The following is a 12,360-nucleotide window of genomic DNA, read 5'->3' on the forward strand; positions in this document are numbered from 1 at the left end:
AGTCCAGCAACGTTACCACGAGGCCATCATCTCCCCTAATGAGCACCTGAGCAAGCATTGGCCTTAGTGCTCTGATTTAGGGAGAATAGAAAGTGGCTGGTGTTTCTTCTTCTGACTGCTAAATGATTAATCTGCTGGGATGTGCTTATAGGTGGTGATTGGGTGAGGATATAAACAGTCAGTTTATGCCGAGTTTGTCAGCACCCAAAGGTGGGGAGAGTGCAGTAAAATAGTATTGAAGTAGAAAATCAGTCATAATATAGCTGAATGATGGAGCAGGTCCAGGAGGTCAAGTGATCCACAGCTGCTCTTATTTCCATTTTTTTAAACATTTGAACTGGTCAGTGAATGCTGATGCCAAGAGCACTTGATACAAACATCCAGTTACTGCTGCTTCATGAGAAAGCTAGACGAGTCTAAGCACGTAAAGTTATGAAGGGTTAGAAAATGTCAAAGCTTGGTTTTAAAAATCTGCGTGCAATGTTATGGGAAGCCTGAGGTGAAGGAATGAAGTTGGTTTTGGTACCTCTACAGTTTGCCGGGGTGAAGTTGTTGCTGTTCTGTCATGTGCATGCACAAGGGAACTCAAAGCTAAACTCACAAGATACAATTCTCTTATAAGTGTAAGCAAAGAACGAGGTCCACTCAGATCATTTAACTGTAACTGTGCAAACTAATGATTAGACTATTACTCATTTAAAGAGAGGATCCACATCTGGAATGCATAGAGACTAAGTACATTTCCATGATGTAAATCACAAGGTTTTCAAAAAAAACCCAGCTGCAGCTTTTGCCAATTGTCTGCCCCATAGAACTTTTGACAGATACTTTCTAATTGCACACAAATGACCCTGAAGCATTTTGTTCAATCTGTCGGAGACAACTAAAGTAAATAACTGACTTAAAATAGAAACTACTCTTGGCTCTTCGACTCTGAAATGGCTCAGTTCAAGAATAAGCTCAGATTGCATCCGATAGCTTTGCTTTGATATAACATTGAGTGGAGTCAGCTAGATTCATACACACATTTCAAATTGTCCACAGTATCGTTTCCATTTGTCTCTCTGGCTGCAAGGCCTCTGCTCTTAACAGTGGTGTTGCCAATGGCTCTCCAAAACATGTCATGTCTCAAGTCTGCAAATGTCTTCCTGTTTCTGACACTTCCTGTAACATCAGACGTTTCTGTCACATTTTACTGAAAAATGGAGCAGCAGAAAATATTATCAGACGAGGTCAAGAAGCGCCAAAACCAAAGTAAGGGAAGGTGTTGGAAAAGAATCTAAGATTTAAGAAAACATTTAACCTGAAGGAGCAGACAAACGAAGTTGTCAAACCAACCCGGTCACTAAATATTTCTTAAAAGAATTTTCACAAACCCTTTTTTTCTCTAATGCAGGCCAAATTGACTCAGTAATATTAAAAATAACACATTTAATCAGTTACAAGTCTCATAGTAACATGATTCAACTTACCAAAACATTGGCTGTTATGTTTTTGAAAACCTTCTTTAATAATGTTTCTTCAAGGCCACAAGAGTTTATCCCATAGAAATAGAAGCTATACAACCCCATGATTCTGCTCTATCATAGAATCTCTACAGTGTGGAAGCAGGCCATTCAGCCCATTACCTCCATATGGACCCTCCAAAGAGCCTCCCACCAAGACCCAACCCCTTATCCTATCCCTGAAGCCCCACATTTCCCATGGCTAACCCACCTCACCTGCACGTCTTTGGACTGGAGGTGGAAGACAGAGCACCCAGAGAAAACTCACGTAAATAGGGTAGAAAGAGTAAACTCCAAACAGCTCGAATTCAGGTGCCTGGCGCTGTGAGGCAGCAGTGCTAATCAATTAGGTTAAGACTGATAGTTACCTTAAATTCATCCACCCACTTTTACTCCATATTCCTTGATACCATAAGATAATAAAAATCCAACTGACTATTTTTAAAGGGCAGCCATTGATATGCAAGTAAACAAAGCAATCAATGTGGAGATTTGAGACATAATATTCTCTACTGCTTATACACAATGCACAGTTTTTGATAGAGAATATCATTACCATTCTCCAAAATCCTGATCATACTGCTTATGTAACATGACTGTAACGTGACAGGTTTTTTTTCTTTTTTTCCAAAGAGGAGCATGTCACGTGCAGTACCACCTGACCTATTCTGAACTTCAAATTAGTATATTGCATAAGTGGACATAAAAGGCTGTAAAAGGATGGCAGTTCAAGGAGTTCATAACAAAAGGAACATTCCAGACTGATGTGAACCAATGCCCTTCCCTGAAAAAAAAGATCCAAAATGGTATTATCAAGTTGAACTGGACACTCAAAAACAAAGACATTGACTATCTTAAAGTCTCAAGGTCTCAGAAACCATCATAGATTCCCTACAGCGTGAAAACAGGCCATTTGGCTCAACAAGTCCATACCAACCCTCCGAAGAGTATTCCACCCAGACCCATTACCTTACTCTATTACACTACATTTTCTCCTGACTAATGCACCTGGCCTACAAATCCCTGAACACTATGGGCAATTTAGCATGGCCAATTCACCTAATCTGCACATCTTTGGGACTCTATTCACTGAAGTTTAGAAGAATGAGAGGTGACCTCATTGAAACATACAAGATTCATAAGGGGCTTGACAGGGTAAATGCTGAGAGGATGTTTCCCCTCATGGGAGAGTCTAGGACCAGAGGGCATAGTCTCAGAATAAAGAGTGTGCATTTAAAACAATTCAACGAGGAATTTCTTCCCTCAGAGGATTGTCTCTTAGGAACGCCTTCGCACACTGACCATGTGAATATTTAAAGCTGAGAGAGGTAGATTCTTGGTTAGTAGAGGAATCAAGGGCTTTGGGGAAAAGGAAGGAACATAGATGTGTGGATCGTTGGATCAGTCAGGATCCTATTGAATGGTGGAGCAGGCTTGAGGGGCCAAATGGTCTACTCTTGCTCCTAGTTCTTATGGTCGTTTGAGAGATAAAAATGATAAACCAGAAACTGGCAACCATAATTTGTAAGTCTATCATCACTGAAAACCTTTGTGCATGTTGTAAAACGTTAGCTGGTTCATCATATACCCTCTCTCAATTTTGCCAGTGATTGAAATATGGGTCTCAACCAGCGGATTCCAGTTGCTTAGATTATGTGATTGGTTTAAATGAAGAAGTTTTAACCCCATGTGCTGTCAAGACCAAATGAAAGGTTTTAATTTTTTTGAAAAGACAAGCAACTATTATCCAACACCTGAATATCTACAATACCACACTTACTCACACATTCATACATACCAGCACACAAACAAACAGCCAAGGGAACAACTGTGATGATAAGATATAGCATGCAGTTAGGTCTTAAACACTTGAAAGTTCTCTGTCACGCTTGATATTCCTTGAAATTTCTTAAAACTGTGAAGGCCTGTAACTTCTTGTTGGTCCACTGAAGGAGAGAGCCTGGAGGTTTAAGAGGACAAACTCTGTGTGATTTATTGCTTGCGTTCGTATATTTGTCTTGTTCCTTTATAGTCGATCTCTGTGGTGAAAATCCTGGTTTCGTTCCTCAAATAGGAGGAAATCACAGCCATTCCAAATTCTCCGCCTGTTAACAGTTTTCCTTCTTTGCGGATCATGATCTTATTGTCCTCCTGCTTCGGAATAAGAATGTACTAATGAAATATCCTTATCGGAAATCTAGCTTCTGCCATGTGACCGAAGTGCTTTTGTGCATTATATTCACAAATAGTTTTGGACAGCTAGTTAGTTGTCAAACAACAGAGTCCGGGTTTCACAAATTCATGCATCATCATGACACAACGGTTTATTGCACAACCATTTTCTGGTTTTCAACTCCAAAAAGCTTAAGAAGTGGGTAAACATTAACCATAGCAAAGATTTGTTGTATTTTAATGGCTGCTCAGCCAAAGATATCTCCCGAAAAGATTTGGCTGCATTTTAATAGCTTGTCGAGACATGAAAGTTCGTTCAAGGATGTTGTATGGTTTTATGTGTTTAGACAGGAAAATAAAAATCACCTGATCGCTCAACCCAACTTTGTTTTAAAATAAGTACTTGTTTCAAATTCGTACTTCATAAGTCCATATTGCGTGAATGTGAGAGAATGTAAAGTCTATGCTATTCCTTGTTGGATACATCTGCAGTACATATTAACCCTGCCATATCAGGAGGGAGAAAGCGATTGAATAATAACCCGATAAAGTAAGGGGAAGGAAACATATTTATGTTTATAAACACAGGCATGGACTTGTTGGATCAAAGAGCCTGTTCCTGTGCTGTAATTCTGATGTAATTTCGCACATGGTTCCATACTAAATTAAAACCCAATATCCTACCACTCCAAGCATTCACATCCCTTAATGTTGCACTAACCACGCCACTTCAAATAGAATGTCGAATGTGAACAGGCCACAATTTATTTTTCCATTAATACAACAATGGCCACATTCACTTTGAACCTAAACATCAGATGCAATAGAAAGCAACAGCTGTTTCAGCCAAAACATCCATCAACATTACAACACATGAACTGTAAACAATCATCCAAATGAATCATTAGAATTCTGAACTAAACATATGCATTTTCCCCACTACTTGTTTGCTACGGTCTTCCATTAGTTTCTTGAAAGTGAATACACGATGAAAACCAGAGCTGAGAGGAAACACCAAATGGTATATCCAGAATTATCTGAGATGTAAACCTTTGTGATTTTACATTGGCAGACAGCAGGAACGTAAATATTCTGGGCTTTAATATAGTGGGGGCAGTGTACTGAATTTCTGAACTGTAATTTTTTCTGAGAGTAGGCACTGTAAGTTTTGGGTATATAGCAGAGGGGCAAAGAAAAGGCAATAAATTTTGGGGGAATAAAGCAGCTTTATGACTTTTTCTCAAGTGCAATACTGGGTGAAAGATATATGAATCTATAAAGGGGCGATGAAACAGAAAAAATTAGAATCAGACCCATTAGGCTATTAATAGGACATTTGGCTCTGCTGTTCAATATGATCACGGCTAATCATCCAACACAGTATCCTGCTCCCACTTTCTCCCCATATCCCATTGATCCGTTTAGTCCTAAGAACTGTATCTAACAACTTCTTGGAAGCATTCAATGTTTTGGCCTCAATTGCTTGCTATGGTAAAGAATTTCACAGTCTCACCACTCTCTGGGTGAAGAAATTTCTCCTCAGCTCAGGTCTAAATGGCCTACCCCACATCTTTAGACTGGGACCACACGATTCTGGAATGACCAGACAGCAGGAACATCCATCCTGCGTTTACCCAGTCGCATCCTGTTGGAATTTGGTAGGTTTCTGTGAGATTCCATTCTTTGAAACTCCGGTGAATATCATCCAAACCAATCCAGTTTCTCTTCATACGCCATCTCAGGAATCAGAGATGGAAATGTGTTGCTGGAAAAGCGCAGCAGGTCAGGCAGCATCTAGGGAACAGGAGAATCGACGTTTCGGGCATTAGCCCTTCTTCGGGCTTATGCCCGAAACGTCGATTCTCCTGTTCCCTAGATGCTGCCTGACCTGCTGCGCTTTTCCAGCAACACATTTCCATCTCTGATCTCCAGCATCTGCAGACCTCATTTTCTCATCTCAGGAATCAGTCCAGTAAACCATTGTTGAAGTCCTTCATACTCAGAAGACCCTTCTTTAGATAAGGAGACCAAAACTACACACAATACCACAGTTGTAGACTGAATTGAAGGCAAATATGATTTTTCTAGCATATAAAATTAAGGAAAAGTATGCAATTTTTTAGGGATAGAATATTAGAATCAATAGAAGGTATATGGATTTTGGGTGTTAAGATGAGTGGACCTTTTTAATCCTACAGAAATGTTATGGAGTACATTGGGAGATTAGGTTTTCTGAGATCACATCTGTACAGCTGCCTGTTCCTCTGTCTATGAAATAAAGTTCTGTATGCAGCTGTTTCCAATCTTCCTTTTCTGTATGGATGTTAGGTACTTGTAGTAGTTTTACTCAATAAGCCCAGTTCCTCGTCTGTCCCGAAAGAGATCATCCTCCAGCTAGTTGGTGTCTTATATTAAGCAAGAATTTGCAATGTGTTCCTCTGGATAAGTGCCTCTACTCTCTGTAAGCACATCCCCTTTCATCATTGTGTAAGTATGCCAGGTCTTGAACTTAGTGCAACAAAGGAGGTTAAAAACATAACTAGGTGCATTCAAAAGGAAACTCTCTTATTTGTTACTAAGGCGAGCCTGACACAACATATTCCTAATCAACAATCCCACAGTGAGACTCAAATATCAGTGCTGAAAGAAAATATTATTGAAGGGAGGCATATTCTCAAGACAATGACAGCTTCCATCATGAGCTACAAAGCATGTAGGTAAGGATTTTTAACCCTTAGTTTACATTGCCCCTTGTCAGCTGAGAGGTGATACTTCAGTCATCAGTGGTCTTCAACAGATTAGCCCATTACTTTTGTCACAAACTATCTTCTCATGGCTCTCTATTTTGTTAACACTGTTGGTCAGAGCTCCTTGAAACTTCTCTCACTTCCTTCAACTCCCACCTTACGTTACATTGTTCTATCCTCCTCTGCGCGTTGAATCAAGATTTGCTGCAAAATGATTGTCTATACTCTTTATTCTTCACTCTCTCAGTTTTTTGCTCCTATAATCTGCTAGCTCTGATCACTCAAGTTTAGCAAAATGCCTAATTGATATTTCCTGAATGATCTTGACATGAAATTTGCGCAAGGTGGCCAAATTTATTAGTCTAGGGTTCTGCTCTTTGCATTTCAATAACAGTTTGCTATCAACTTTGTTGGGGGTGAGAACTGACAACAAGCAACAGGGCATCTCATACCTTAAGGAATGAGAGGCACGGTGACGCAGTGGTTAGCACTGCTGCCTCACAGCGCCAGGGACCCGGGTTTGATTCAGGTGTCTGTCTGTGTCGAGTTTGCATGTTCACCCCGTGGGTTTTCTCCAGTTGATCTGGTTTCCTAACACAATCCAAAGATGTGCAGGTTAGGTGAATTGGCCATGCTAAATTACCCTTGGTGTTCAGGGATGTGTAGGTTAAGTGCATTAGTTAGGGGTAAATGTAGAGTAATAGGTTAGGGGAATGGGTCTGGTTGGATTATTCTTCAGAGGGTCGGTGTAGACTTGTCGGGCCAAATGCCCTTCACACTGTGGGGATTCTAATTCTAAAGGACAAACAGTGTAGCTCTTCAATCAATATGTTTTGAAGATTTTAAGTCAGAGAGGAAAATTGTAAAAGGAAATAGAATGAATCAGAGTCAGCTCAGGTACAGAAAGATTGGGAAAGGATTAGATTAACATAATGTTATGCCTCACTCAGGTAGTGTACTGGAAATCGAGCCCTGCTATTCACATTCATTATCACTGAAATGAATGAATTTTTAAAAGTATGCAGAATTTTCCAACTCCTCTGTCCTTTAGATCCAGGTCGACAGAAAGTGCAGACTAAGTTTCTGTACGTAACAAGAATTACTACAGATTACAAATAAACAGATTCTAACTACAGAAAAGTAGTTATGAACCTTCAACATATAACCACTCGTTAAAATGTTAACACATTTAAAGCTCCGCACTACAAACACAACAGATAGAGACAAAATAAACATCTGTGCAATAGGTGGAGGAAAAGAATCATAGAATCGTACAGAACAGAACAGTCCTCTCAGCCATTGAGTCTCTGTACCAAAAACATCCATAAATCTACACTGGTCCTGCTTTCCAGCACTGGGCCCTGAGCCTTGAATGCAATGATGTTTCAAGTGCTATCCAAGTACGTTTTAAAGGTTGTGAGGTTTCCTGCTTCTACTACCTCCCAGGCAGTGCATGACCTTGTGGGTGAAATAAAGTTTCCTCAAAACCTCCCTAACCCTCAGGTCTTTCCCCTTATAAGTGTTGCCCCTTGTTATTGAACCTGCTTTCTATCCACACCCCTCAAAACCTTATACACATTTATGAGGTGTCACCCTCAATCTTCTCTGTTCCAAAGAAAACAATCTAGGCTTAACCAGCCTTGCTTCATAGCTAAACTGCTCCACAGAGACATAGAGTCATAGATATGTACAGCATGGAAACAGACACATTGTTCCAACTCGTCCATGCCAACCAGATATCCTAAATTAATCCAGTCCCATCACCAGCATTTGGCCCATATCCTTCTAAACCCTTCCTATTCATGTACCCATCAAAATGCCTTTTATATGTTGCAATTGTACCAGCTTCCACCACTTCCGCTGGTAGCTCATTCCATACAAGCACTGCCCTCTGCATGACAAAGTTGCCCCTTAGGCCCTTTTATATCTCTCCTCTCTCACCTTAAATCTCTGCCCTCTAGTTTTGGACTCCCCTACCCTGGGGAAAAGACCTTAGCTACTCACCCTATTCATGCCCCTCATGATTTTATTTATTTCTATGAGCCTCCGAAGCTCCAGGGAAAACAGCGCCAGTCAATTCAGCCTGCCCCATAGCTCAAACCCTCCTAACCTGGCAGCATCCTTGCAAATATTTTCTGAACCCTTCATGGTCTTCCATTTCCAGGTACTTTCACTTGTTTGCAAGAGGCACACGGTGATTTGTTCATACTTGTGAAGGTCTCTGATTCACTAATTCTATGTCACAGCTCATGGCAACTGATGAGAGTAAATAAAGTGGCTACTTTCAAGCTTGACATGCATTTTGCTGCAGACCAGAAATCCTTCTCTTCCTGAGGTCCAATTGCTTCGCTGTCCCCATGCTGTTCAGCTACCTAGAGCCAATTAGTTATTTGCAGATAGGATGCCTTTGTTATTGTTATCTTGTCACCAATTCACAGACAAATCAGCTACTAGTTGCCAACCAAATCTCCATTCGTACACAGCCCCTGGCTCCAACTCATCTGCAATTAGATATTGTCTCACTGCTTGAACAAATAAAAGTGCTGGTTTAAAAGCTAAGGATTGTTGCAGGATTTCTGCATTTTTTTAAAGCAAGTTATTTGATACTCGTTGTAAGTACTTTTTAAACCAGCACTTTTCCTATTTCAGTCTACTATCAAAAGAACAGAATTTTTAAAAGATACGGTCTTTACAATGTATTTTGTAAAGAAGGCAATCTTGACTTTTTAAAAATAGAAACAGCCTCTCAAAAAATGTCAACTGTTTTACAACCTGTCCAGGAAAGGGAAATCAGCTCCCTCCTTTTTAACTCACTCCCATTCAATAGTAACAAATATTTCTGGCACACAGCAATCATATTTCAATTAAATCATAATGAAATCAAGGAAAGCATAGTGGCCAAATTACAAGGTTTCCTCAAGTGTAAGAAAGGGGAATTTTAGTAACCACTAACCCCTCCCTAATAAAAAGGTATTAAAACTGAACACCAAACACACACAAAACAAAGCAGGCAGTAAACTTACAAGGAAGTAGGGAGGAAGAGTGCCGAGCACAGTCAGGAAGATAAGGGCAATTGCAGTTTAAAGTCCTAAGAGACTGCGTTGTGAGAACATGTATCTTAACTGCTTTTCTGTGCCCAGTTTCTTAAGCAGTGCTGAGGCTTGCAGCTATCCTTGAGTTTTCAATGAATGGTTGCTGTCTCAAGTTGCTTGTCCACGCGATATTATTAGATAGACAGGGAGAAAGAGGATTCTAGCTTCTTGTTGTTCTCAATTTGTATTTCTTTTTCACTCTCTGCTTTGCTGTTCAAAAACTGTTGCTACAAATACACTTTCTTTGTAGATTCTAGTGTCTGGCATCATTGTCTTTTGAAACTGGAGGATCTGCATGTGGTTTTAATTCTTATGTGCGAATTCCAGAAACATTTGACGCAAAAGATACAATCTGAGTCTCTGTATGTTTTACAACAATGCTAATTTTGGCTCAGACTGATCTTTGTTTACTGATTATTTCATGAACTTGCCTCAGCATAGTTAGGTAATTTTGCATCACTTTAGGTCAGTATTTGTCTTATCTAAAAATCACTAGCTTGCGAAGAGTGTTCTTAACTCTAAACAGAGAGGTAATCAGAAGCAAACCAACATTCCGCTGAAAGCAACCTGCATTTGTCGCAACTGCCAAATTAGTAAACCGGAAGAAACAATTTTCTCTTTCTCTCGCAAAACTTGCCTACCTAGCAGATCCACCTGCACAAGCACCCTCCAACTGTTCAACTACAAAAACGATCACAGTTGCTGAATCCTGACTTCCAATTTTTAATTCATTTGCCTTTGAAAAGAAAACCTACAAATGACAGTTCTATAATAATTAACTGAACTGACATTGTCTTCATAAGTACCTTTTTCCATTTTTATTTAATCTTGATCTGTATTTTATCAAATAACTATATTTTTACTCAATAACTTGTAGCCATAACTTATAATGAATAAACCCTTGAGCTTGTTTAAAACTAAAGCTAAAAGGTGGGGTAAATAAGTTATGTATTAATTTACGATTCACTGACCATGCTGCAAACATGCCTGGGACCACATGTGTGTGACAGACAGCGTGAAAGCGAAATGAAAAAAAAAGATTTTAAAGAAGAAAACCTGAAACTTAAATCTGTAAAAAATACTTCTGGGAATGAAACTCATTAGTTGGAGAAGCTTATTAGCATTGTGTTAATATTTATAACACTGTTTACAGTGCACATACGTTGGTTATGCCAGCTCTAACTTTTTGCAGTGAGCTTAATTCATGTTTAATGTGCAAATTCTTAAACTCCACAGGGTGGTTCAGGATGCAATGCTGCTTTTGCAAAGTTCAGCAACATATTTAGCCAATAGCTTGAGGAGATTCACAATGCACAGAGTATCTCTTCTTTGTCACAGGTTACTGGACAATGAAGTCATAAACAATATAAGCGCCATTCAAGTCTGGTATTTTGTCAGGAAATTTAATCATATTTTCTTTATGTTCCCTCTAAAACACTGGCATTATTTTGGCCAATTCACCTTGGCCAGTCTACAACTTCCAACACGCTCCACAATAAATCCTACTCTGCTAACTAGCCTCTTCACAGCTTGTTCAGCTTGCCAACCTGGGCACTCACCAAACCAGGAGATGTAATCACTGGGAAATTAAATATTATTCAGCCATTTTTAGTATAGTCACAGGGTAAGATCGTCTCCATAAATCACAGTAATGTTAATCCCAACCTCAAAAGCATTCACTACAGTCTCAGGATAAAATTTCTCAACTCTTGCTGCCCCAGAGGACTGTATTTCAATTCTTACTGCTTCAATACAACCTTTCTTCACTTTCTAGTCTGCATGGCATCTGCATCTGTGAATGAACTACCCAGTACTGCTAAACTATGGATGGCACTGTGCCAAAGGCAGACTGAAGATCACTTTATTCAGTAAAAAGGCTCGTCAGTTTGGGCTAGATTCAAAGCTGTTGTCTCGTTCTTAAAGGAAAGGAAAGGATACTAAGGCTGAAGTGTGCAAGATTTTAATCATATAGATACAATATATGTGCACATTCATATGGAATGTCAGAGGCAAGTGCGATGTTTTAATCAATTTTTTAACCTTACATAATCTATCAAAATTATGCTCAATCAGGACCTTTCCCACGATGCATAAAAACTCTAACGGCAGCCTTTTTGAAATTTTCAGGCAAAAACTAGGGCAAAATAGGAAAATAATTAATGCAAATATTTGGTTGCAATTCAAGGGGCTGATTTCTGGGCCTATGCTGAAAGTTACTCACTACATGTAATGCTCAGTTGGCCAAGAACACCTCACTGTCTAACTGTACAGAAACCCTGTTTATTCAGTACGGTAACAGCTACTCTATGCGTATCTGTACAGAGATTCTGTTTATTCAGCAAGGTAAGAGTTACTGTGTGTTACTGTACAGAGACCCTGTTTATTCAGCAGGGTATGGTTACTCACTGTGTAACTGTACAGAGTTCCTGTTTATTCAGCTGGGTAGTGGTTGTAAGCAGCCAAATAGAACATAGTCATGATAGGAATTCTGACAGCTCCTCTCCTTCCCCCAACAAAAGAAGCCAATTTTCAGTGAGTCAGAGCAGGCTGGTGTCTCGACAGTTTTCTGAGATCCTGCGGTTTTCAGGATGCCTTTCTATGGATGTAAAATTGCCTGAAATGGAAAAGCATTTGCCAAAACTCTCAGGAAAGAAGCAACCGGAGCAAAATATAAAACACACACCTGCCACTCATCACAACAGCGCTTCAATAACTTGCATTGAAAAGTACAAGTGAACAGAGTTCTGAAATAAAGCCAATGACCCTAGGTTTTTCCTGTAGGAGCTGGGCAGAGACCTCTTACTGGCAGCAAAACAGAGACATGGGCTGCAAACTATATACCAC

The 12,360-nt window shown here is 39.7% G+C and overlaps 1 protein-coding gene and 1 long non-coding RNA gene across 9 annotated transcripts in view; one reads left to right on the forward strand and one right to left on the reverse strand.

Annotated features, from left to right (window-relative positions):
• Positions 1 to 12,360, reverse strand: part of rad51b (RAD51 paralog B) — a 550,826-nt gene that overhangs the window by 317,386 nt on the left and 221,080 nt on the right. Inside the window, exon 8 of one of the 8 annotated variants that reach the window (XM_087990132.1) lies at positions 2,480 to 3,656. The exons of 6 other annotated variants lie outside the window; for them this stretch is intronic. In XM_087990132.1, coding sequence (XP_087846258.1) covers positions 3,498 to 3,656 — 159 coding nt within the window. In that variant the 3' untranslated portion in view covers positions 2,480 to 3,497. Of the gene's footprint in view, positions 1 to 2,479; positions 3,660 to 12,360 lie in introns of those variants that run through there. One more of the 8 variants, XM_087990131.1, reaches the window with a different exon arrangement.
• LOC148149448 (uncharacterized) overlaps positions 1 to 12,360 on the forward strand; it is a 39,898-nt gene that overhangs the window by 18,470 nt on the left and 9,068 nt on the right. The window lies entirely within an intron of this gene.

Source organism: Chiloscyllium plagiosum, unplaced genomic scaffold (assembly GCF_037043375.1).
Source record: "Chiloscyllium plagiosum isolate Xiang-an unplaced genomic scaffold, Cpla_swu_hap1 HiC_scaffold_8, whole genome shotgun sequence".
Lineage (NCBI taxonomy): Eukaryota > Metazoa > Chordata > Chondrichthyes > Orectolobiformes > Hemiscylliidae > Chiloscyllium > Chiloscyllium plagiosum.